Source organism: Enhydra lutris, unplaced genomic scaffold, assembly GCF_002288905.1.
Source record: "Enhydra lutris kenyoni isolate GAN:26980312 unplaced genomic scaffold, ASM228890v2 scaffoldscaffold42, whole genome shotgun sequence".
In the NCBI taxonomy this organism is placed as follows: domain Eukaryota; kingdom Metazoa; phylum Chordata; class Mammalia; order Carnivora; family Mustelidae; genus Enhydra; species Enhydra lutris.
In genome coordinates, this window is record NW_019154126.1 from 4,073,908 (window position 1) to 4,101,401 (window position 27,494).

The 27,494-nt window shown below is 43.0% G+C and overlaps 1 protein-coding gene across 1 annotated transcript in view; it reads left to right on the top strand.

Moving 5' to 3' along the window:
- The window catches only part of LOC111155556 (nebulette), a 369,684-nt gene that overhangs the window by 97,044 nt on the left and 245,146 nt on the right, over window positions 1–27,494 (top strand). The window contains exon 3 of the mRNA XM_022515773.1: window positions 19,897–19,981. Coding sequence (XP_022371481.1) covers window positions 19,897–19,981 — 85 coding nt within the window. The remainder of the gene's footprint in view (window positions 1–19,896; window positions 19,982–27,494) is intronic.

Genomic DNA, 27,494 nt, shown 5'->3' on the forward strand with positions numbered 1-27,494 from the left:
AATCTGAGAAGTCGTGCAGTGAAGATCTGTTTAAATTTGTTCGTCTGTGATTGTCCAAGTCTGTTTGATGACAGATCACTCCCCATTCTTTTTTTTTTTTAAACAACACTTTTTTTTTTTCTTTTAACATTCCATGGAATTTGTCTTCCATGGAGCACTGTTTAGGGAAAACATAGGCTTGTAATCATATTACCCAACATCAGCTTCCTGTTTAACAGAATGTCCTACCTTGTTCCAAAACCGTTCTGTAGGAGGCAGCTTCAGACAGTGGTGTGCTCGTTGTGATATAGACTAATGGCTCAGATTTGTCACTTGACAATTCTCTCCTCCCAGCCTGAACTCGGGCAATTCTTTTTATTTATGATATTTGATTGGTGATAATAGAAAACAAATACATAATCATATATATGGGATTACATAGTCTGGTACGTCTGTGTTGAATAAATATAACAATATTGTTATTAGATACCTAATAATTACTTGTTGAAAGAATGAAGGTTTGAGAGACCTCAGTGTTCTGGCTTCCCAGATATTTTACTGAGGAGTGACAGTTCCAACATTTGCAACCCTCTCAGTAGGAAAGGTGATGATAGTAAAATATTTCCCTTTTACAGTATTCCCATCTACAGATTTTTTTGGGTAAAAAGAAAATCTGGTTTATAAATAAATTAATAAGATAATTCTTTTAATCATATATGTGTGTTTGTACGCACAGATATGAGTCACATGCGTGTTATTTTGTTAGAGAAAATTAAATTTTGAAGAATGATATCTAGCAGCTGTCTCTCTTATATGGGAAAGTTAAGTATTCAAGGAAAGGAGCTAATTATCTCTTTCATTGTGCATCGAAAGCACACTTGAAGATCTTGGATTTTTATGATTGCAGGCTTTCAAAATTCTGACAAGGCTGCTTCTAAATTAGTCAATGCCGAGTGCTGTCTTTTTGTAGATTGACAACTGGTTGGTGTTGCTCCATTTTACTGAAAGAAGAAAAGCATTGAAAATGGTGCTACCATCTGTTGGATGTGAAGCATCGGACGGAAGGGTGATAGTATGGAGTGAGGAAAGGGGACTGCTGAGCTGTACTCTCAGACCCGTTTCAGGACACATACCAAATCTACGATATTTGGGAAAGACAACTACTTCTGTCTGACGTGAGTCTTCAGTAGAAGTGGTGAAGTAGGTTGCAGGAAGATCCTGGTGGAAACGTATTCCTTTTCTTGTTTGTTTGTTTACAGAGCAGACTTTTCCCACCCCTTCTTTGATTCTTGGGAAATGTTATTTTTGAACCAGAAAGCAAAGTCTTCCTCTGAGAACTCAGTTAAATGGTTCAACGGAGTGGACGACTTTTACTTTTCATGTGGTTTAATTTTCTGAGTGAAAGCAAAGCCTCCCTGTGAAAGCCATTTGTTTTTGTTAATCAAAATTAATGTATAATGTTTTTATCAGGTGACAGAGGACACTGTTGCGTGAAGAGCTTGTGGTCCGCAGGAGGAATCTGGGGGAGTGCTAGAAAATGGTTAACAGTCAGCTCTGGGGGAGAACAGAAGGCCTGATTGGCAGTGTCTGCCTTTTTTTTTTTTTTCGTGGTGAAAATATAACCACCATGGTTAATTTTAAGACACCAACCTGACATTACAGAACATAGGATTGGGAAGAGATACACAATGGCATACATTTTAGAGTGTTTTTCTTTGTAGATAGAGTAGGTGTAAGTAGCACCAGGGGCACAGAAATAAAAGATATGGTCAGATAACTAGGAAGTGATGAGATTGGAGTATTCATTAACTTTGATTGTATTATAACTTATTTAACTCTGAAGTTTACACCCTTTAAGTTTTTAAAACGGTGTTTTGCCCACAAAATTCCCCAGAATTTAACAGTCTGCTCTCAGAAGCCAGCCTGAGCTGGCTCTGTGCACACGCCACTGGTGAGGCGGACACCTGTTCCATTTCTGGACCCAACACTGACTAGCTGTATGATAACAGTACCTACCTCATAAGGTCTTGGGGAGAATTAACTGAGATATTGAACACAAGTCCTTGGAGTAGTGCCTCCCCTCACAGTAAATGCTCTCAGTAGATGTAGTTATTATTAGTGTTGGATCTTTCACAGTAAAGGGAATGCAGTATGGCTCTCTACATAAGTATCCTTCTAGTTATTTTAAGTTAAATGGACTTAAGAATGGGCTGAAGGTTGGCAATAAGGGGTCATAAACAAAATTAGTCTGACCTTTTACATTTTATATTTTGTTTTTCGTAAAAGCAATTTTTCTTTTAAATAAAACACTCGCTTTTTTTTCTCCTCCATGGCTTTTTCCATGTAGTCTAAATCTTCCCTCGGTTTCGTTGGCAAGCAGGGTGTCATCTTTATTCAGTCTTCACAGAGCTATTATAGTATTGAATCTTTGTAGATTTTTGATGTAGGAGCATCTGTCGCTCTAGAATGAAGCTGGCAGGTTATTCAGTCCAGAAAAGACCTCTGAATATGAAAGTGGCAGTAGCTATTTTGGGGTTTGGGATAAGAGGGAAAATCAGTTACTTGAAAATTAAATAATCAGTAAGGTAATTAAAATCTAAATTATTTATGATTAACCATTACTTTTCAAATAATTAATAAATACCACCTCATTAAATTGAATCTCACAATTTAGAATCTGGAAATTCAGACAAAAGGTCATTAAAGTTTTCTTTTCTTTTTTTTATTTATTCATTAAGGTGTTTTTTTTTTTTTTAAATTAGCAATAGCAAAACATTCAAATCATTTTCCTTGTCTGAATTTTTCTGGATCTCATGAATAAGCAAAAGTTGATCTAAAACCAGAATTCTTTCATGTGTACTTTTACTTCAGTCCAGTACCCAATTCTGTTGATTAGGAATATTTACAATTTAAAGTAAAAGAAAATTTTACTCACAGTGGTTTGGACCAGTGGTTCTCAATATTTTTGGTCCCAGGATTCCTTTAAACTCTTAGAAATCATTGAGAAGAGCTTTGTTTTTATCTGTTGATATTTACTATTGAAGCAAATAAGGTTTATATTTATAATATTTTCATATATGCAGTAATTACAGTTAAGTTTTCTGTGCTCTGTTTATAGACTGAGCTTACAAAATTAAGTCTTTTAAAAGTGGCACCAAAAGTATAGCTCATATAAATAGTCTTCACTGGAGAATTGTATATATGGTTTGGCCGAATCAGAAGGAAATGTTAAGTGTTGTGTCAGTCTTGAATTAATGTGTACAGAAATGTACCTTTATTTTCCTATAACGACTTAATTTCTACTCAAGCCCTCGTTCTGTTGGGGCGATGAAAACTCAGTATAAGTAAATGTGAACTCCCTCTCCTTTTCCCTGAGATTGTGGGTAAATTATAGGGGTTTGCAGACTATCAGGACCTTGGAGGAGGCCCTGTCTTTATCTTCTTGTCTGATTCTCACTCCCAGGCCTGTACAGGTCACCTCTCAGAATCTCATTATTGTATATATGACCTTTTGGTTCTAGTGGTTCTGTGTCCTGCCTGGGAGTGCACACTTGCGCACTACGTAGCCTCAGGCCCCGGACCCACAGGCCACTGCCTCTCAGGACTGCCTACGACCATTTTTGCCTAGACTTGGGGCTCTGAGCCAGGCTTCGGGGTGCACCATTTCCTCTCTCCTTTCTTTTTACTCCCCTCTCCTCTTCATCTGAGGGATATTCCTTTAAGGGCACTCTCTCTCTACAATGTTTCTCCTCTAGGGCCACCTGGCACAACCCTCTCAGCGGTTTTCCAAGTCAGGAAGTACACAAGTAGAGACTAGCTGGCCATTTCTGCTTTCTTCCCTGTCACCCCAGACGAGGGAGCTAAGGTGGCGAAAGGAGTGAGAGTGAGTGAGAAGCTGGGGAGATGGAAAGGGAGACGCTGAGAGGAAAAAATCAGTTGGTATTTCAAAAATATTCTCCAGCACATAATCCTGTGTCAGTAAACTTCTGTGGGTCAATGGAGTGTCCCATCTGTCAAGGTCCAGCAGATCCTCTCTTTTGTATGGTTATGTCCTTGTTTTTTCTTGCTTTGCTTCTGTTAGCTCTGTGTTTTAAAACTGCGGATTGGACCCATTACTGGGTCAGGACATTGAATGGGTCAAGACCAGCATTAAAAAATAAATGTTCTCTAACATTTTCTACTTTGTTCTAGAACTAGGCTGTGAGGTAAGATGCATTTCATACTGTGGGCACTAGTCAGAGTTTTGAAAACATGGTGTTAAGTCATTCTCAGCTGCCACTGAATTTGGCATATCTTGAATCTTTTTGTCATCATGGAAATGTCCTGTATTATATTTTAAAAACATAGGTTGCAGACTTGAATCTCTGACTACAAATGTCATGTTTTTGTCCTCATAGTTTGATGGGATATAAAACTGTTTTCCCTCAAAATTTCCAAGGCATGGTTTTGCTGAAGGGAAGACTAATGGTATCATAACTACATAGGTGACCTTTTTTTCTCTTTCTGGAAGCTTCTGCAGATTTTCATTATTTTTAGAATTCTGAAATCTCACTACGGTGCATTTTATAGGGCCTTTTTCTTTTGTGTTGGACACTTAAGTTTTGTCATTTAGAACTGAAGGTGTATGTGGTTCTTCATTTATTCTCCTCTTAAATGGATTTGTTTACAGATTAATTTTTAAAATATTTTATTTATTTATTTGACAGAGAATGAGAGAACAAAAGCAGGGGGAGCAGCAGAGGGAGAGGGAGAAGCAGGCTCCCCGCTGATCATGGAGCCTGATGTGGGGCTCGATCTCAGGACCCTGGGATCATGAGCTGAGCCAAAGGCAAACGCTTAACTGACCGAGCCACCAGGTGTCCTACAGATTTATTCCTTCCTTCCTTCCTTCCTTTCTTCCTCCCTCCCTCCATCCCTTTCTTTCTTTGGTTTTATGTACTTTGAGAGAGAGAGAGAGAGAGAGAGAGCAAATGAACAGGCGGAGGGGCAGAGGGAGAGAAGGGGAGAGAGGATCTCAAGCAGACTCTTTGTTGAGCACAGAGCCTGACTCGGGGCTCGGTGTCAGGACCCTGAGATCATGGCCTGAGCTGAAATCAAGAGTCAGATGTTTAGCTGACTGAGCCACCCAGGCACTCCTGCTTACAGATTTCTTAACTTTTCTTTCATATTGCCCCTCTCTTTATTTTTTTGGCTCTTCGTTATGTGAGGTTTTCTTCTCTCCATCTTGAAGATAACTAGTTGCTTGTTTGTTCCATTACTGTATCTCTCCATTGGCTATTTTATTTCCATATTCATGTATTATTAAATCTACTTTTAAAAGTTTAGAGAGAGTACAATTTACTCTTTTTGGAATATGGTTCTATGAGTTTTGACATATGCATGAAGTTGACTGAGCACCACCATGATTAAGATACAGAACACTTCCACACTCCAAAGAACTCTCTCCCACTGTTCCTTCATAGTCAGCTCCTCCCCTCCCCCTCAGCCCCCCTCCCCAAGTCCTTGTGAGCCATTAATTTCAAGTATACTTTTATTTTTAAATCTTTAAGTAACTCGTTGTTGATTTTTTTTTTAAAGATTTTATTTATTTATTTGTCAGAGAGAGAGAGGGAGAGAGAGTGAGCACAGGCAGACAGAATGGCAGGCAGAGGCAGAGGGAGAAGCAGGCTCCCTGCAGAGCAAGGAGCCTGATGTGGGACTCGATCCCAGGATGCTGGGATCATGACCTGAGCCGAAGGCAGCTGCTTAACCAACTGAGCCACCCAGGCGTCCCTCGTTGTTGATTTTTTAAAAAAGATTTTATTTATTTATTTGAGGGAGAGAGCAAGAGCCCAAGCAGGGTAAGTATTAGAGGGAGAGGGAGAAGCAGGCTCCCTGCTGAGCAGGGAACCCAATGTGGGACTCGATTCCAGGACCCTGGGATCATGACCTGAGTCGAAGACAGACACCCAACCAACTGAGCCACCTAGGCGCCCCTCGTTGGTGTTTTTGATTTCCCTTTTTTCTGTAGCAATTTGATGCTGTTGTTGTTATAACTTAATTATGTTGTAATATTCTATGTAATATGATATGATATCCTCTTGAATGATTTTCCAAGTTCTTATGCATGAATTATGTTTCCTCCAGGATTAGCTGTGTTCTCTTGTGTGCATTCTCTTTCTTGCTGTTTTTTGTCGATTTCTTTCTTGCTGTTGCGTTTTTTCTTACACAATTAGGGGTTGTTGGCTGTCTGTCCTTTTTTATAATACAAGAGGAGGCTGAGGGGTATAGGAAGCTGGAATGGGTCTCCACTGCAGTTGGGAAGGCCCGAGTTCCCAGCAGAGCTTACCCCGGAGTGGGAACACTGACCGTGACCTTCTGCAGGTGCTGTGAGTGGCCAGGGCTATCACCAGGCTAGGTCGCCAGGTACACAGATGGGGCCACTGAAGGTGGAGACTTAGGGTCTGAGAGCAAAGAGAGAAAACAAAAACATAAGCAAGACGGCTGTCCTCTGTGGTTTGGGTGCTTTAGAATACCCCTCCTTCCCCCAAACCCATGTCTGATGTGGATGTCGCAGGTCATCTCATGGCTTGTCCTCCTCATCACAGGCCTCAAGACAGGATTTGTCCCAAGGCTGATCTCTCACTTTCTTCAGAGATGGGCCCAGGTGTCTGCATGGGGTAAATACCTCTCCACTGGAACCAGTGGAATATACTCTGTACAGGGAGTAAATGGAGAAGGGAAAGGGCTGGAAGAGCTGGTCCGAATGCTGTTCTCAACAGCCCGGTGACCCTGGGGATGTTCCCAGAGTCCCCTTTCCTTTCAGTCTGACACTCTCTATCGACTAATAACTAAGGTGTCTTTGATCTTTCCTCTGTTGTTGCTTTTATTCTTTAAACAACTAACATTCTTTCTCTCTCTGTGTATGTGTGTGTGTATATATATAAATATATATTTAAAAATATTCCCCTTGGGCTTTGGGTGGGACGTGCTTGGTTTGCCATTTCTGCCAACTCTATTGAAGTTATCTGAGTCAAGTATATTGAAGCTAACATGTACAACTTTGAAGGTAATAATTATGTTTCTTTTAAAATGGTAAACTTACCACAGACCTCTCACAAAGCCCTTCTTTTCTTCCCATGCCATTCATCTGTGATGAAAACATTTAAAGCTGCACATCTTTCTTTTCATCCTTGGCACTGAACACAGTAGAAGTACAGTGGCCTGTTGGGTCTTAGTGCAATTATATAATCAAATAGCAAGAAAGAAGTTCATTCATTCATTCATTCATTCGTTTGTTTATCTATTCATTTATATTTATATGTTTATTTTTTCAGAAAGAAGTACACTGCAAGAAAAGTTGATCTATTTTATGCTCAGGTTGTGCCTTGAGGTACCTGGGAAAGGAATGTGACTTGCTCAGGGAGCTGTTCGGATGAGGCCGAGGGGACAGGTGGTAACACCGTAGTTGACAATGTTGTATCTGACATTAAGTTCATTTTCTTCAACACATATTGGTGTGAAAGATGCCCATTTTGATATAATTCCCTTTGTTCTCCTCAGTCTGTCTATCCTAAAACCACATTAAATGAATTTAGTGTACATAGTTTAGAACTGAACAAATTAAAGTGTGTTGAAGAGTTCCCCTACTCTCTAAGAATATTTCTCTCTTTTTGCACGGTGGAGACCAATGGTTAAATAGATTTTAGTTTCTTGATGTTACTTTTACAGCCTGAAAAATTAGGAAACAACAGATCTGCCCATTGTCAAAGAAGTAGAGTCTACTGGTGGCAAGGAGATCTAGCCGGAGGCCCAGGATGTTTGGCGGTGGCTATCTGGAGTACTGTATTGAGAAGAAAGCTGGCGCTTTTCTGGATCATTCAGACAGAGTAGTGTGATTAGTGGTGTCTGCCTTGAGTATGGGAGGTAGCACATGGGCGATGTATAGACTATTAGACAATGGTGTCAGTTCTTCTTATAATTACTCATTATTAGTTTCCCATAATTTATAATTATGGGAATAATTTATTTGACTTGTTTTTGGGCTGTACATTCATCTGTGAGTCCTTTTTTATGGAAAATATGCAGCTGGGTGCGATACTACATTTCTAGTTTTATGTAGGCTTTTCCTTAAAAATACAGTTGTTTTATTATTTTCCCCCTTCTTCAGGCCTTAAGTAATTATTTTATTGATACCGAGTATTTATTTTATCTATTTTTTATTTACTTTTAAGATTTTATTTTTTTACTTGAGAGAGAGAGCACAGAGGGAGAGGGAGAAGCAAACTCCCCCCCCCCCCCCCCCGAGCAGGGAGCCTAATGCAGGGAGCCTAATGCGGGGGGCTCAGTCCCAGGATCCTGAGATCGTGACCTGAGCCAAAGGCAGAGGCTTAACCGACTGAGCCACCCAGGCACTCAATAGTGAGCATTTCAATAGGTGCTCTATTTGTTATTATTTTTAGCAAAGGAATATAATGTGATGTTTTGTGTTTCTAATATTGTTTTCCTTTAAACGTGGTTTTAAATATTTTTGGGACTATAGGACTATCTTAGATATGTGAGTCCCAAATCTGCACGTGTTCCTCTTGGCCATGATCACCTGTGGTGTTTGGTGTCCCTGGGCGCAAATCCCAGAGCAGCTCAGCCACAGGTACTTCCCTGTTTGTACATTCCCATGGTCAGTGTCAGCAAAGCCTGGGGAATACAGACTGTCCTCCAATAGCTCCTGTTTTCCTTAAACAACATCTCTGTGTGTCTGCGCGTGTGCATGTGTGCATGCGTGTGTGTATTAATTTCTCACCTTTTACACCCTTCTTCAAAATCTAGGTGACGTGTCCCGACAGCTGATAAGCATTTCACGGTGTGGTAGGTCAGGTTTGCCGTGTAATCCCTTTGATAATGCCTTCTTTTGTAAATACGCGGTAGAAGTTACAATGGAGTCCTGCGGCGGAAGTAAATCAAAAGGTGGCAAGTTCTTTGACCCTTCCAGCCAGAAAGAGAATTTGGTAAATTGTTAGACAGGTTATCGACTGCCCTTTGGAGAGCCGGGGGTTTGTGTTCTGTACCTCCTTTCAGCTGGGCTTGTATTTAATGTGTGAGAGGCTGGCATTATCATAATCCATTTTTCGCTTTTATGTGATCTACCAGCGGCGCTCCTAAGCCTCCTTTCTGAAGAGCATTCCCCATTTACTTGCTCTAATTCACTGTCTTTTTTTTTTTAATCATAAAATTGATGTTTTGCAACCAGCAGCATTATGTGTGAGTTGTTTATAGAGGTGCTACGGGGAAGAAGATTAGTGGTCGAATGAAGAAAGAGATGATGGCTGTGGGAGGAAATTCATGAATAGGCGTCACATCAATGACACAGCAAGATAGTGAAAGATGCATTTACACTCAAAGATCCTGAAAAATGTCAGGAGTAAAACTGTAACATGTCTTTGGCTGATGTCGAATGGTGCTAATGGTAAACTAACAGATTTTTTACTTAAGTTGTAGTAGGTAGAAAATGCCCAGATGGACCCCCAACATGTAAAAAAGATATTTTAAAATGCCTCTACCCATTAACTGGTGATTCTACTGATTGATTCAGTAGAAACAATATAGAATTGTCCATTTATTCATGTTATCATCTGAATCTTAAGACATTTGATGGGGGAGTGTTTTTTTAAAGATTTATTTATTTATTTGAGAGAGAAAGAGAGAGTGAGCGAGCATGCAGGGGAGGGGCAGAGGGAGAAAATATCCAAGTAGACTCCCATGGAGTGTGGAGCCTAAGGTGGGGCTCGATCTCACAGATTGCGACCCATCTCATAGATGATCTCATAGATCACGACCTGAGCCGAGACCAAGAGTTGGACGCTTAACTGACTGAGGCACTCAGACACTGTGAGAATTTTTTTATTTATGCAATTTTACACACCTGAAAAGATAACCCAAGTAGGATTACTTTTGAGCATCATTCATAGTTATAAAATTTTGTAGGAACTTTTATTCAAAGGAAGAGCTTCCAGGTTGTCTCCTTCTCTCATATGATCTGCCATTTTTCTTTATGACTCTTAAACTAACAGCAAAATCTTTCTAACCCAATGACTGTGAGTTTTAAGATATTCTCTCAGGGAATGAAATCTGACCCGAGACTAGGAACGGGAGAATGCACATGGCTTGCCTTGGACAGCGGAGTGAAGAAACCCAGCTCTTGGTCTTTGGCTGTTCAGACCGAAAAGAAAATGGCCCCGGGAAACTCTCTGGTGTGTCTGGCAAAGTGTGCTCAGGCAGCAAAAGCCTTTACAAAGGAAAGTATGCTGCCGTTTTCCAACCTCGTGCTGTGGCAGCCTGGTGCTGGCTTTAGTTCAGATATTCTAGGCATCGGAGGAGGTCTTCCTTAAACAAATCTGTTAACATTTTAGTTTTTGGGAGAACACAGTGCGACTCAGATGTAAATGCATCCGTTCATACTTCAGTCGGAGGCCGCTCCATTGCGTCCCTTCCCGGGGTCCCCATGTCCTTTCAAGGGTCAGATGGTTTGGTCCCATCTTCAGAGCTGGGCCTGCTGGTGTGTCCTCATGTGGTTCTTCCTGTTGATTCTTTGTCGTTAGAAGCCTCTCTGGGCAGAACATGAGGCTCTTCGGGCTCCTTGTGCTCAACGCTTTTTTCTCCTGAGGGTGGTTAGCAGTTGTTTCTCTTGTTTAGCATGTGATGGTGGATCCCAGTTGGAGCTCCAGTCTTTCTCTCCTTCTCTTCCTCTCCCCCTCTTCATCTTGCCTCTCTGCTCCCAGTTTCACGCTGTTACCTTTTCTCATTGCATCTTGGCTCAAATGCACACATCCCCAGGGAAGCTCTATCAGAGGGAGTAGGAGGCCATGTATAGAGAATCAGGATCCCAGCAGAGAGAGTTTTCCTTTCCTTTTATTATTCTGCTCCTTCCATATGGCGCGTGTTGGCATCCTGCTTTTCCTGCACATGGGAGTGCTTGGAGGGAGGCCGGCGGTCATCAGTACACACTGGTGAGTCCTGCTAGTAACTCGTGGTCGGGCATGCTCTGAGACCTTTTTGACTGATGGTTGTTAAGTGGGTTGAATGCCACCCCTATATGGAGACATTACCAATATATATTTTTTAAAGATTTATTTATTTATTTTAGGGACAGAGAGAGAGCACATGGGTGGGGGGTGGCCGAGAGGGGGGGGCCAGATGGGAGGGAGAGGACACAGAATTTCAAGCAGAATCCCTGCTGAGCATGGAGCCCGATGCAGAACTTGATCCCATGACCCTGAGATCATGATCTGAGTCAAAATCAAGAGTCAGAGGCTTAACCCACTGAGCCACCCAGGCACCCCGAGACATTACCAGTATTATTGTCATGAGTTCCATATTCCACATATTCGATATATTTATTGGTTAGAAATAATGGGGAGAGGGGTGTTGAAATCTTTCCCCATGTTGGTGGTTATGCCAGTTTTTCCCCCTATCAATTTTGCATACATGTACATGTATGCTCCCTTCCCCCTTTCTCTATAAATACACATATGCACACACAAATGTTAAATGACTGGTTGAGACTAATATCAGGTACATTTATATTCAGGATGATACTTTTTTTTGTGCATTGAAACTTTATCACTGTGTAGTGTTTCTATTCTTAATAATGTCTTTATTTATTTCTAAAAAAGGATTTACTTGAGAGAGAGAAGGAAAAAAGGAGAGCTTGTGCATGGGGGCTGCGGGGAGAGGGAGATGATCCCAAGCAAACTTTGCACTGAGCGTGGAGCCTGGCATGGGGCTTGCTCTCACGACCTGAGATCATGACCTGCGCTGAAATCAAGAGCTGGAAGCCCAGCTGACTCAGTCACCCAAGCTCCCCAATGCCTTTTTTTTTCTTTTTTTTTTTTTTTTTAAAGATTTCATTTATTTGACAGAGAGAGATCACAAGTAGAGAGGGAGAGAGAGAGAGGAGGAAGCAGGCTCCCTGCCTAGCAGAGAGCCCGATGTGGGACTCCATCCCAGGACCCTGAGATCATGACCTGAGCTGAAGGCAGAGGCTTAACCCACCAAGCCACCCAGGCAGCCCCCCCAATGCCTTTATTTTTAAAGTGTGTTTTGTCTCACACAAATGTAGTTATTTTACAGTAAAGTTAAAAAATACGACTCTATTAGTGTTTTAGCTGGCAATTTTCACCCATTTCTATTTTTGTGATTATTGAATTGTTTCTCCCAATGGTTAAATTTCTATTTGTCTTGTTTATTCTATGCTTCTTTTTCTTTCTATCTTCTTTCTTTTTTATTTTATTGAGTTAGCATTTTGGTATTTTTTTATTATTTTTTTACTTTATTTATTTTTATTATTTTTAAAGATTTTTATTTATTTATTTGACAGACAGAAACCACAAGTAGGCAGAGAGGAAGGCAAAGAGAGAGGAGGAAGCAGGCTCCCCGCTGAGCAGAGAGCCCAATGCGGGACTCAATCCCAGGACCCTGAGATTGTGACCTGAGCTGAAGGCAGAGGCTTTAACCCACTGAGCCACCCAGGCACCCCAGCATTTTGGTATTTTTAAAAAATTTGATTTTCCCCTTCAATAGGACTTGACTTCACATAGTATTTTCCATTTTCTGTGGTCACCCTTAAAATATCACCACATTTGCTGAAGCACAGTCTAAAATTCAGTAAGGATTTAACTTTTCTCCTTTAACCTTAACCTAACCTTTCTCATGAAGAATAGAAGGACCTGGGCGCCTGGGTGGCTCAGTGGGTTAAAACCTCTGCCTTCAGCTCGGGTCGTGATCTCAGGGTCCTGGGATCGAGGCCCGCATCGGGCTCTCTGCTCAGCGGGGAGCCTGCTTCCTCCTCTCTCTGCCTACTTGTGATCTCTCTCTCTCTCTCTCTCTGTCAAATAAATAAATAAAATCTTAAAAAAAAAAAGAATAGAAGGACCTTAGAATACTAATTCTTTGCTACCTTCTCAGTCTGATTATCCAATATGTTAGCTTTTCCTGGAAAAAAAAAAAAACAAAACAACACCCTCAGATAATACTGTTATCATTCCACACAATGTGCGTGCGTGTGTGCATGTGTGCGTGCTTGCACACTTACCATTTGATTTGCTTACCATTCTTCTTTGCGTGTTAGCTTGTTCTGGAGGTATTTTCTCTCATGCTGAAGTGCATCCTTTCTAAATAAATTCATAGATGATCTGCTGGTGGTAATCGCTCTCAGATTTATTTTTCAATGTTTTTTTCTTTAAAGATAATTTTAAATGATGCGCAACAATGGAGTTGTTCAGATCTGGGAGAAATACTCAAAGTTACGTTGAAACCTTCTATCATTTCCCTACCATACAATATCAGTTATGATCCTGGCCCTTGGATGACATTACTTCTTTGGTTAAGACCAGAGCATGTAAAGATGGTGCAAAGTAAAGTCATTGGGCCCTGACCTAATTCTGAAAGTCAGGGCTGAAAAGCCAGGTTAATAATGTGAGGTCAGAACTTTTACCTTTTAAAAGTTCTTAAGAGTTGAACTTGCTTTTTCTTGAAGTAGATAGTATATTAAAAATGTTGGTACACATTTTCTTTCATGAACGATGTGTTGTTAGGAACAAAGGGTCCTATGTTGGCAATCTCCAAGACCCCCAGGTTTGATGATTCTCTAGAAGGTTTCTTAGGACTCAGCATAGAGTTGTATTCATGGCTGTGATTTATTACAGGGAAAATACACAAAGCAAAATCAGCAAAGGGAAAAGGCGCATGGTGCCAGGTCCAGAGGACAGCAGACAAGCTTCCAGGGTCTTCCCTCAGTAGAGTCTCACAGGATGCACTTAATTCCCCCAGCAACGGTTCGTGACAACATGTGTCAAGTGTTGCCAACCAACAAAGCTCGTTAGAGACTCAGTTTCCAGGGTTTCACTGGGGACTCTTCGTAGAGGCACCTTATGTCTGGTAGGTCCCCAAATTCCAGACTCCCAGAGAGAAAGCAAGTGTTCAGGGTAAACCCTATTGTTTGTACAAACAGCTTGGACACAGGCTTATCAGTTAATGGTGGTGGGAACCCTCCCCAAGTCCAAGTTCTTAGAAATGGGCTGAGGGCCCACCATGTAAGCTGGCCTTTCAAGTACAGCACACAGGCCTGCTGTGTTCACTCTCTTCTGCGTGAGACCCATAAGGAAACGATGATGTAATAACAGATTCTTCTGACACCTGAGTTCTGCTCTCACATTTTCTAGTTTGAGTGGAACTTTAACATGGTCAAGTAAACAAAAAGCTACAGAGGGAAGAATTAAGTGCTCACGAGGGAGAAGGCTCAGACAGGAGAAATTGACCGGCAGTGTGGCAGAGGACTCGGGGGAGGCGGGGAGGTGTTTGACTTTGCGGGGCAGAGGGGAATGAAAGCAGAGTGGCGATTGGTTTGAAAGAGCTGGCAGTTTTAATATTTGTAGACTTCTATAATGCTTGAGGTTTATATCTATTATTTAGGGTTTCTCAACCTTAGCAGTATTGGCAGTTTTGGACAGGGTTTCTCAACCTTAGCAGTATTGGTGATTTTGGACAGGATAAGTCTCCATCGGGGTGGGGGTGGGGGCTGTTCTGTGCATTATGGGATGTTCAGCAGCATCCCTCGCCTCTGCCCCCAGCTGCCCACCCCACCACCTGCCCGAAACCACAGGTGATCAAAAATGTCTCCAGACCATGCCTGTTACCAGATGTCCTGTGCAAGAAGCTAACACACGACTTAGAATAAATAAATTCATAAAGACCTTACCTTCATACATCTAGTTGGCTTATTAAATATCTCACATTTATAGTATTTTTCCATTTATAAAGTTCTTTTACATGGTTCTGGCAACAACCTGCTGACTTTTATCTTCCTTATATAGATGATGTAAGGAGGCGCCGAGGTTAAGTCAGTTTGCAGTGCAGAGCAAAGAGAAAGTACTACTACTGGTAGTAATGGTAATAACGATATTATTCTTATCAATAATAGATATTTTATTAAATTCTTATTATGAGCCAAACATTATTTGAAAGGCTTTACAGGTGTTAATTTTGGAATAAGCCTAAGAGGTGCAACCATTATAGTGATTTTGCTGATGAAGACATTGAGCCCAGAGAGGTTATGAAAGCTGCCCAAAGGCACACAGCTAGAAGGTGGAAGATTCAGGTCCAAACCTGGGAAATTTGGTTCCAGGGCCACTGGGCTCTGGATTAAAAGTGAGGTTCCTGGATGCTCACATTCTTGAGTGTGTTCTTTCTCATAACCATGTCCGTGGAGGTTGCAATTTGCTTACACTGCATTTCTCAGCCTGACCAGCTCAGTGGTTTGCATATCACTCTCCCTCTATTCAAATCAGCGAAATCTCACAGAGATAAAAAAAGATTGGAAGTCTCCTTTCTGTAACCTAACTTTGCTGTTTCAGATGTTGTCTTCTGTTATTCTCCTGATTCTTTCTCTTTTTATTCTGATTATAGCATTTCACGGGAATCTGGGTTTTTTGCAGCTGGCAGCCTGGTTTGATACACACATTTCATCCAATTCTTGTGTACTTCAGCTAAGAGACTTCTATTTATGATGCTTCAACATCCCACAGTATTCTCCCAGATCTTTCGACCAGCTCCCAGTGTACGATATGCCGCATTTCCAGGAAATGTGTTAATGTACCAATTCATCCACCTTTTCTTTTGTATTATCATCATTATTATTTTTTTAAAAACCTTTTTCTTGGGTCTCTTTGAACATCCATTTCTTGTGCCTTAATGCCTTCTGTCTTAAATTCTGATCCCTAATATGGTCAAGGAGAAAACACACCTCCTGTAGGCCTGGTGAAGAAATCTACCTTCATTAAGATTTCTATTCAAGGCATTTATTTTCCAAAGACTTTCTATCACCATTTAAATACAGTATTTAGAAAGAGCTAGAATTAACTGTATGGTACCATCCGTTAATTTGCAGATGCTTTGCTTCTCTGTACCTATGATCCCGTGAGGGACAACTGTGCCCTCAGTTTATTTCCACATCTGTTTGTTTTTTTTTTTCTTCTTCTTCTGTAAGTGTGGTGGTGGGTGGGGAAGAGTTGCGATGATGACTTCAGAGCAGAATATTATTGGATTACTGTAGACGGATGTGACTACATAGACATGGTGTTGAGAAATCCCTTATATTACTCATGATCCCTAGTAGTTTCAGATATAAACTCCTCCTTTCTCCCAGCATTTATTATTTTTGTTATTAATATTAAATTAAACTTTTTAATCTTAGGTCAAAATTTTAAACTTAGGTCAAAATTTTAGATAATTTCTTCCCATTAGGCATCTTTATTTTATTTTTCTTAAATTTGTATTTATGTATTTATTTTAGAAAGGGAGTGGGGGAGGGACAGAGGAAGAGGGAGAGGGAGAAAGAGAATTTTTTTTTAAAGATTTTATTTATTTAATAAATAAAATTTTTTTTTTGAGACAGAGATCACAAGTAGGCAGAGAGGCAGGCAGAGAGAGAGGAGGAAGCAGGCTCTGCATGGAGCAGAGAGCCTGATGTGGGGCTCGATCCCAGGATGCTGGGATCATGACCTGAGCTGAAGGCAGAGGTTTTAACCCACTGAGCCACCCAGGCACCCCCTGTTATGCATCTTTAGACACAGTTACGGGATGTATAAATGAACCTACCCTTACAGAATCATTACATTTCTGGGTTGGAAAAGTGCAAAGTATTGCCGTCTGTTTCTAGTCCTCCATGAAATTGTGTGGCCTGTTAGGTTCGCTTCTGTGGCCACCAGCTCGTCTTCTAAAAAAACCAAAGCACCAGAAGCTTTTCATTTTGTTTCCTTGTCTTCTAGTGCAGCCCTTGACCCCTGAGAACTCAGCGTGGTGTGCCAGAAGCAGACTTAGAAAAGTGGTGTTTTATTTCTATGCACGTACTATTTAAGTTCAGAGCTGTCACCTCATCTCACGGTCAAATCAAATGAGAAGACTTAGATGATTTTTCAGGAAATGATACTTAAGGATGGGCAGTATGGGTGGTATGGGCAAGTGAAGTTTCGTCAGTATCCAAATAAAAATGATTTTTGCCTGGCATGGATGAACTTCTCGTGCCCATAGAGAAGCCGTTACAGACGGTACCTACCCAACCCACGTTCGCTTTGCCATCTCAGGATGCTCTTTAATTTAAAATTCTGCTTAGTTTTAAAATCATGTCTACTTAAAAAATTCTATTTACTTTTTAATTAACCAGAAATAAGCAGGATCAGGTTATCCCCCAATGTCTGGCCCTCAACGGGGTTAGCCTGTGGTACCGCAGGGTCTCAATGGGCTAAACTTCCTGAGAGTGGATTTTAATTACCACTTTCAAAGTAGCACTACTCCTGCTTTACATCGTGATCTGTTAATATCTATGAAGCTGATGGTAAGGAATGATGACAAAATTTAAATTAGCGTTGTAGATGCTCTAGGAAGGCAGGATAATTATGCAAAGGTTTTCGAGGGATATTGATTAAAATAGTTCAAATGTGTTCAGCAGTGGTGGGGTTTTGAGCTCAGTTAAATGGAGTCTTTACTTCTATGGGACGTTTAGTTCCTGAAGAATGCTGGGAAAATGAGGCAATGATGCGCATTTCCTGTTGTGAGTCCGACTCCACTGGACTACAAAGTATCTTTAATCCTGATTTCCGAAGGGTTGGGGTAACTGTTGGAAGGACATGCAGAGTTTATTGGCACTGACCAGAGATGGCTCCCTCAGCCTTCTCAGGGGAAGCCAGGAACGGGAGGCTAGAAAGAAGCGTCTACAAGGAGAGTGAGGCGGAGGGGACTTTTGAGAAACCATAGTAAGAGACATAGGATGGAGGTCACCAATGAGAGGGAGCTCTTTGAGGGACAGCTCTGAGCACGGTGACAGAGTCCCAGCAGGTGGGGATACCCGTCCTGTGTCAGCTGAGCGTGGGGAAGAGGCAACCATGAGCCAGTGTTTGTACCCTTCCTCACACAGAAGGAGCAGATGCCCTCACTTGGTCACGAGGAGGGCCTGTGTGTTTGCATGTGTGTGACCATCTATCACACAGCATGGTAAAGCTTTACTGTGCTTGACCATGGGCTGTGGTCACATGGCTCACTCTTTTTCTTTCTTTCTTTCTTTTTTTTTTTAATATTTATTTATTTGAGAGAGAGTGAGACAGAGAGCATGAGTGGATGGAGGGGCAGAGGGAAAGGGAGAACCAGACTCCCTGCTGAGCGGGAAGCCCGATGTGGGACTCAATCCCAGGACCCTGGGATCATGACCTGAGTCGAAGGCAGATGCTTAACCCACTGAGCCACCGAGGTGCCCACACATGGCTCACTCTAATCTCCCTCTCTCTCCTACCTTTCTTCCTTCCACAAATATTTGCACATATTACTGAAGTCATATGATGAACCAGACTCTGGTAGGTGGTCAGTGTGCTCTGACGGGAGACAAGATGGCCAGCTCTCGCTGACACAGAACTTTCCTTGTTCTTCGAGACAGGACATGTCAGTAGGAGCACGCAGATGAATTTAAGAATTACAGCAGGAAGGAAAGTACCTTCCAGGGCCCACCAGGGAGGCCAGGAGGGCTTCCTGGAGAAAGTGACATCCAAGGCAAGGACCGGCTGATGAAGAGGAGTCAGCCAGAGAAGGGGGGTGTGCGGAGGGGTGGGTGTTCTGGGCCAGGAGAGGGGCCGTGGGGGAAGAGGTGAGAAGGACAAGGGTGAGCTCCATGGGTGGAGTATGGCGAGAGAGCAGGACAGCTGTAGAGGGTGATTTAGGGGCAAAGAGGCCTGGACTTTGTTCTCCGATCATTGGGAAGATATTAAACAGTCGTACTCGGAGGAGTAATGTAATCAGATTGGTATTTTAAAATGCTTGTTTTGGCAGTTTGGCTTGGAAGGGAAAAACTGGCAAGGGTTACAGTTACCTGAAAGGAAAATGTGGCCTATCGTGAAAAATGCAGTGGAGAGGGAAATGTAAATATATCCGTGGTGTGTTTAGGAGATAAAATCAATAGACTTGGCGATTGATTGATTGAATGCATGAGGAGGCACGATTATCACCTGGTTTCTGGCTTGGGCAATGGGCACGAATAAATGCAAGAGTGAATAAGAGGGAGGACCTTGTCTCGGGGATGGGGTGGGGTATTGGACAGTTGAGTTTCAGACTGGTTGAGTTTATGGTGGGTGTGGAACATACACAAGTGGAAATGGCAGTGGATCTCGGGTCCAGGAGAGCCTATGGGCTAGATTTGGGAGTAGTCGGCATGTGTGCAGAGATTACCCACAGCTCCCTGATGTAGAGTGAGAAGAGAAGAAGCTGTGTTAGAACCCTGGACAGGGGTGGGCAGACAGAGAGGAATCCACAGGAGACAGAGAAGGGGCAGCCAGGCCAAGAATGTGCGGTGACGTAGAGACCGAGAGAGAGGATATTTCTGGATGGAGCAGCAGTCCAGCAGAGGAAGACAAAAAGATGTCTGTTGCATGTGTCCACAGGGAGTTATTACAGCTTGCCCAGAGAAACTTCTGGAAGCAGGAGCTAGAAGCCAGCATGCACAGTGTTGAGGAGAGAGCTGGAGAGGAGATGAGCAGAGGCAGTGAGTTTAGGCCTCTTCGAAGGAGAGAAGAGAATCCAGCTCCACGGGCTAGAATAGTGTGTGGTCGGAGGGAGGGGTAGTAAAGGTTAGGAGAGCCTTGAGCATGCTTGGGTGCTGATGGCAGGCAGTGAGTAGAGAAGCTGAGGTTGAAATTTGGGGAGGTAGTGGGGTGACGGGTGACAGAGGGTCCTGAGAATGGAGGAGTGGAGGGGACCCACAGTAATGATCCAGAGAGGGGTCCAGCCACGTGGAGAGACACCTCTTTGCAGCATGATGGGAGGGAAGGATAAAGCAACTGGTGCTAAATCATCACTTAACAACATAATATTTTAGTTATGTTCTTTTAAAACATTTCTCCACAGACACTACCCGAAGCAGTCCTTCACTACCGTGGCGGATACACCTGAAAACCTTCGCCTGAAGCAGCAAAGTGAATTGCAGAGCCAGGTAACTTCTTGCACGCCTTTTTTTGTTCCATCAGCCCTAACTAGTAGCCACAAGGCCACCCTTCTGAGATTCCACCCTTGTTCTGTTTCTGCCCGGTCCCCGGGCGGAGACCAAAGGCAGACTCGGGAGGGCCTCCCAGGAGAAAGCACGGCACATCTGTTGAATTCCTGGGCTCGGATCGTTCTGACATTCCTGGTTCTGTTATTCACATGGGACTAGGGCAACTAAATGAGTTCTGGTCAGAGTAAGTGTTTCCCAACAATATTGATTTATTTGGTCCTAAATATTTAAAAACATTTTATAAATAGCTTTTCCACACCGCATATGTAGGGGAGAGAAGAAGTGTTAACTTGACCCAGTTGCAGTGCGTGTGGGGCTCACACCCTGTCTGTGTATCTCACACCAGCCACGAGCTTTGTTTTCATCCTGTCACTTTATTCATATTTTTTTCATATGTCACACTGACAGCATGAACAAAGATTAGAACACCACAGTTGGCTCCCACTCAACCATTTTGGATGCAAACTTGCTTTCAATATGGTGAAACACACTGGTGAAGACTAGGGATTTAAATGGCAGTATTTTCTGCAGGGACACCCCATGTCTTAAGAAACGCAGGGCGTTCTCTTTCAGAGAGGTTATCTTGCCTGCCACACTGTGGGAAGATGGTGAACAACTAGATTGCAGCCCTTTGGTCAACCGTGTAGGAAAACCCCACCAAGGAGAGGGGAGGGAAGGCTGAGTCGTGGTCCCCCTTCTGCTGCTCATGGTTTGGGTCCTGGGGGCAGCCACTCTGATTCTTTGTGCTTCTGGAAAGTGAGACCGTCTGTGTTATCTGGTCTACCTGTCTTGGATGGCTGCAAGTATCAAATAGGTGGTGAAGCGTGAAAGCATTTTGAAAAATGAACGGATTTTAGGACTATGAAGGCTTCTCATTTTTATTAGGGTCCCTGAAAATCCTTGCTATGAATAAAGGAGAATTGCAGACTCTGCAAAGGGAAGAGGAACCTGGCTAATAGGCTTTGAAAACGCCAGTTGTGGGCTATTCTAAATGAGAGCCATTAGCTCTCAGTTGTAGTGGATCTAATTATTCTTTTGCAAGCTTATGTGTTCACAGGGGACATTGTGGTTCCCCCCACCCTCTTTCGGGGGGTCTTGGGACCACTTCCCAATCCATTTAGTTGAAGGAAGTGGAACTCAAAGTAGAGTTTGCTGTTGGTTAACAACACCATGAAGACTTGGTTGGCAGTTAGTTTTTGGTTTTGTAAAATGCTAATTCTTGTGTGCTAAGCCATTACTTCAAAAAATTGAGTGCTGGCCAAGGAGAGGCAGTGTTGCAGAGCCGGCAAGAACACCCCTGCTCATTCACACCGTGGACGGTGCCAGGACTTGGCTCCAGTCTGTGCAGATCCAATATGCCTTTCTTCTCATCAAGTTAGGATTAATTAGATAATTCTGGAGAAGTACTTCGAGCACATTGGAAAACAGAACTAAATCAAGCAATCAAATATTTGTTTCCTGCCTATTACATGTCCTTGTTCTGTGCAAAAGAATTCATAATTAGTTAATCTTCCCTTCCCCCAGCTCACAGGGTGTGTGAGGAAACAGGACTAACATAACCTCCCCCCACCCAAATGCCCAGAAAGCTATCTTTGATGTACAATAAAGATTCCAAAAGGGAGGGATGATTGTGGGTTGGACTGGTTGGTGGTTCCTACTAGAGGTAGATTTGAGTGGAGTCTTGAAGGTTGAGAAAGGATTGGATTTAAACACTTGTCTCCTTCCTTGGAAGGCATACTGCTCCCTTTGGGTTCAATTAATGGTGACAGGTGGCTTGAGCTAGGCCCAGGAACAAGCATTTACTGTTTTCCTCCCACGTGCCTGACTCTGGAAATGCAAAAAGAAAAGGAACTCCCTGTTTTGTAAAAGGCTGATTTGATTCTGTGTCACAGAGCAGCCTGTAAGCTGTAAGCTTCAGAAGGTGCCGGTAGGCTGGCAGGACAGAGCTGATGCAGGATGGCGCAAAGCCCTGTGGGGTCTCCAAGCCGTGGTCAGGTGAAGGCATTGGATTCTCCCCCAGATTTTGTTCCAGTGTCATCTCTAGAAAGACATACAGGACTTCTTCAGACAGATAGTTTGGGGAATTTCAACTCAATCCAAGAAACATATGCTGAACATGTGCTATTACAATGAACTGTGTTGGGGTTCATGTTCACTGGGGACATGAAGGCGTCATCATCATCAATGTTGCTATATTCTGGGCACAGAGTTTTACATATATTGTCCCATATAATCTCAAACAGCCCTGTGAGGCACGTATTTATTATTATTATCCCTATTTTATGTATTTTATCTTTAAAAGATTTTATTTATTTATTTGAGAGAGAGAGAGGGTAAGAGCATGAGTTGGGCAGGGGAGTGGGAGAGGGAGAAGCAGGCTCCCCACTGGGCAGGAAGCCCAACAGGGGCTCAATCCCATGATCCTGAGATCACGATTGAGCCGAGGGCAGATGCTTAACTGACTGAGCCACCCAGGCACTCGTGTTATCCCTATATAGTTGAAGCACTCAGCCTTTAGAGACTTTAGATAACTTGTCCTTGCCAACTTAGTAAGGAACTGAACTTGGAATAGAACCTACGTCTGTGAAGCCCCATTACCCACACTCTTAACCAGTGCGCTGGTCCTTTTATTCAGAAGGCAACCGAAAAAGGAGATCCATAAAGAAATAGTTGTAGCGTAAGGTGATAGTGCAGCGTATGCAAAGGTAGAATTTTGCATAAAATACAGAAGTCACTCATAGGAAGAATTCCTTCTCCTCCTCCTCCTCCCATTATTAGCAGTGGTATTTTTCTGGGTGACAGATGAAAACACTTCTGTAAGAGCATTTCTGCTTTTGCAAAGGCATAGAGAGGTATCTTCCTAAATGGTAATATTCATTAATGGAAGTTGATTTAATTTTAGCATTTTAAATAACCTGATCCTGTGGCAGAGTGTTTTGACATCAAGAAATCTGAATAGCCCTAAAGTTTTGGTGGAAAATTGACTATTAACATTTTATTTCCTTGTTTGTAATTATTCACGATACTAAGTGAGTCAAATCTGCTCCTAAGTTTGGAGATTCTGAAATCCTCTTTTAGCATTGTTTGGTTAACACTAGTTCTTTTCTTTCAGTTCATTAGCTTATCAAATGAGCCAAAATGAAGGAAAAACAAAAACTAAATTGTGGTTTGACCGAAAAAGTTATTTATAGATATGCATTGTTAAGTTCTCTTTTTTCTTCCTTTATCTTTTTTTTTTTTTTTCCTGTTTCGAGAGGGTTGTAAACACTGCCAGAATTTTTTTTTCCCCTAAGTGTTAAACCCTCTCAAGCTTTTTTGGGATTTATATTAGGTGCCAGATTGTCATAATAAAATGGTGAGAAATATTGGAAAATAAACAAGCAAACCATGAGTTAGTTTTTTCCAGCTGGTGTTAGGCAGTGGTTTCCAGGCATTCTCCCGCCTACAAACAACAGGTGCCCGCCCACTTGGCCAGCCACCAGCTGCAGTGGGACAGGGACTGCCTTGGCACCCGGCAGTAGCAGTTGAGCTGGGTGGGTGGGGGTGGGTGGGAAGAGGGGGAAGCACTTCCATTGTCACTCACTCTTTATCACGTATCATGGGATGGACGGCTGCAAAGAAATAGTAAATAGTGGTTTGGCACCCCCACCGGCCCACAGTAGCCCACGCTACAAGGAGCAAAAGCAAATCTCTACTCAGTTGTAGTGGATCTGTTAGTAACATTAGGCTTCACCTGTGGGGCATCAGGCTTTCATTCCTGTAAGCCTGGGGACCGGCATAATATCCTCTTCCTGTAGGAAAGTGAGCCTGGGGTTCCAAAGCCCTGCCTTATCAACTAAACTGGAATGGGGACTCTTTGTAGGTTGGGGAATCCCTAAAGCTTAAACAGTTGAGTGACATGAAAAGACCCTTAGGAGAAACATTTTCTTGATGTATTATTTTAATATTATGCTGTTGCACACATTTCCTTTTTCAGGCTGTGTAGCATACTCTTTCTGGAAGAAAAAACACAGCTGTTTTGAGCGCCTGGATCAGGGGTCTGCAGATTTCTTAAAGCTGTGGAAAAGGTTCTTCAGTGGCGTGATGAGGGGAAGGCCCCATAGAAAGAGCACTAAGTGGGGCCGTTCAGGCTGGCACGAGGGGCAGCCAGACCCCTCTTCTCTCCCTGCCTGCCTGCTTCTCGTCTTCCCCACTCCCAGGGCCGGAGGGGTGAGGGGGTGTCTCTCTCCGGAAACCCTGACCCTCTGTAGGGCAGAGTTCTGCGAAATACTGCTCGAGGTGAGGACGAAATGTTAGCTCCATCCCCACTTAGTTGTTTATGTGATTGGCTTAGCTGTTTGCAATCTTGCTGAAAATAATAGAGATTTTGGGCTCATTGTGTTCTTAAATGGAGTGTGTGTAATTTATGAGTCCTGATAAGATGAAAGATGGAAAATGATTATGGAGAGAATACAAATCATTCTGCAACCTTTGAGTCTTCATTTTGTAATCTGCGCTGATTCCTTTTTAATCTTCTGTGTCTCTGTGGAGGCATAAAACACATGGCTCCCAGGGAATACAATATAGCCTAGCAGGAAGGGTGAGAAGGGAATGTGGTGTTTTATAGGGAACATAATCGTTAGACGTCTTTGTGGGGGAAATGAAGACACGTGTTTCATAGAAACCTCTGGAAGCTCACGGAGGTCGGGCGGTGGCACGCTCTCTCGTTCTCCAGCTTGCCCATGGTACCTTTCTGCACCTCCTCATTCTGTGGGTGCATTTCCGGAGGGTTCTTCTCTCAGTTATCTGCCATCTAAACATCTGGTAAGATGTTAACTCCCTACCTAAAGCGTGTTGCGTTTTACTAGTGTGTCATGGAAGACTGACTTCCTTCAAAGCAGCATAGCTCTGACTTGGGACCTGTTGAAGGACAGTGGGGGAGACACTTGGATAGCATCCTCTAGGTGCTTCCAGTCCCATCCCGATGGCCCCTGCCTAGCCATAAGTCTGACCTGCACACGTCACTTGCCACAGAGCACCAACCCGAGGCCACCCACCAGGGACACCGTAGTGAGCAAAACCCAGGTAAAGTCCTCTCTCTGGGGATTTGTGGTTTGGTCGGGGAGAGGATGGTAATACAAAAATAATAAAGATAGGTAACATTGCAGCTGTGACAAGATCTGCAGAGAGAGAGGTGTGTATTCTAATTATATTTTAAAACGTTTTCAGGGAGCAGGAGGCTGGAATACTCTTCTGCAGACAAATGCATAATGGGGTGTCAGTCGGGTTGGCTGCCCCCCGCCTGCCTGTGGATCCCATTTCTAAATGCCCACCAATTTCTTGGTTCCCCCTTCCTGAACTTAGCCGACTCTCCTTTGCTTTTCCCTGAGTCCTCTTCCCACTCCTATCTCATCTGACAACCTCAACCTTCTAAAACCATCTCTAGGTCGATTTTGTTGGTAATTCTTGTATTCTTGGGTGAGAAGCCTTCCATATGTGCCTTTTTACTTTCTCTTTTCTTTGAACCCAATTTGGACAGCTTTGTAGTTCCCATCGTCTGATTTTGCACCGTTCTGATCCTACGGCGACGCTTCTTACTTCCCGCAATAAGCATTTTCTCGTGTGTGTGAGGGGGAAAGTTCATAGAGAGAAGCTTTGGTATATTTCTTCGCAGGGTTTCGAGGCTGTGAAAATGATGAGAGATTATGTTTCCCATCTAGGAAGGGATGAATGTGAGCAAGAGCTTCAAAGGAGAAATATTAATTCACTTAATGTGGCACATTTCTTCCAGGGAACGTAGCATGCTGTGCAGATGTCAACTCTAACCCTCACGATTTCCCACAAGTCAGATTGTTTTGCTCTCTGGCTTCTGGATAAAATGATGTAAGAGACAAACATGTCAGTCGTGACAGACAGCAAAATAACCAAGATGTTTTGATTTGCTGTGTCATGAAGGGGTTTTAGAGCCTTTCATCACGGGGGCCTGGCCTGCGGTTCCTCAGCCTCCGGAAATGACCCATATTCTCTGCATCTGGTCCCGCAGTCCCAGCATGCTGGTTCTTTGGTGCCCTCCTGGCTCTTCTTGTCTCTCTTTCCATCATTCCCACAGAGGATGTGAGCCCTGTACTTTGGGTGGCCAGCCTACAAGTTATTGGTCATTATTCTGTGTGTGGGCCAGAATCAGATGACTGGTCCTTCAATGAGGCATTTGAATATCCATTTTGTGGCTCTGGGATCATGACTATGAGAGAATATTTTAGCACTCTTAGGTGAATGTGTCTTTCATCTTTCTCTTCCATAAATCATGTTCTGCCATAGCCCCTCACATTTATGGCTCTAGAGAAAGGTGAAGAGTGAACCCCACTTTGGGAAGGATAAAATATGGTCCCCATGGAAAGAGGACTGTCCATCCCCTTTTGGCCATGGTAGGTTGTAGGAAGAAGGCAGAAAAATCAGTCTGAAGCATGACCCCCCTTTCTCTTCTGGCTGAAGTTCCTGAAAGGGAAGATGGGAGGCATGGTAGGTAGGTGGAGGGAGAGCCAGAAGCAGAGAAGACCACCCCACAAGACATACTTTTGACTTCTTCCCATGTGAACAGTGAGCCTCCACAGCATGGTGGGCAGGGAGAGAGACTGAATTCTGTTTCCTAGCATCTCAGTGTCTCATGTGGCATGGAAGGTAATGGATGTCCCAGCACATCTTGCAGAAGGATGCTGAGGGCACTTGCTGGGGAGCTGCTGCTGTCGGAACAATGTGTCCCTGCAGCCAGGCATAGCTTACGCAGGTTGGGAGAAGTTGTAAGATCTCAGCGAGGAGGCACTGATTTGACAGGCAATACTGCCAGACTTTTTCTGAGGCAAGGGGAGAATACACCATGATGTCATCAGCCACAGCCTTCAGCAGTGGACGCTAGTGACCAGGCAGACAAGGAGATGCCACTGAGGCCAAAGTTAGAAGAGAGAAAAGAGTGAATGTGAACATGGATTCAAGACTTCCCTCTTCCTTCACTCTGAAGTCACACACTTCCTTCACTTCCTGCTCACACACACTTGGATGCCACATTGGAGCAGAGACAGGAAGCAGGAGGAAATTTGAATATACCTAAGTTATTTAAATCATTGAATGGATTTGCTTCAATGGTTGAGACTAAAGTTAGTTCCTTCTACTTTAGTGTGGTGGGGACTTGTGAGGAATAGCAGAGCAGCTGTGGGAAATAGACATTTATTTTGCATCTGAATACATTGTAAGTAAATCCCTAACCTTTGGTTTTATTGGATAAATAGAGTTAGACTGGCCACCAAGAGATCTGGGTTCAAGACCTACTTCTGCCACTAAGCATGACTTTGGGTACCACTGACCTTTGATCTTTGCAGGACATAAAAATAGTAGGTTGTAGTAGTTGATTTTTAGAATTCCCTCCAGTTATAATGATCTTGACTGTAGTACAAAAATGTTCTGCAGTAACATATCAGGT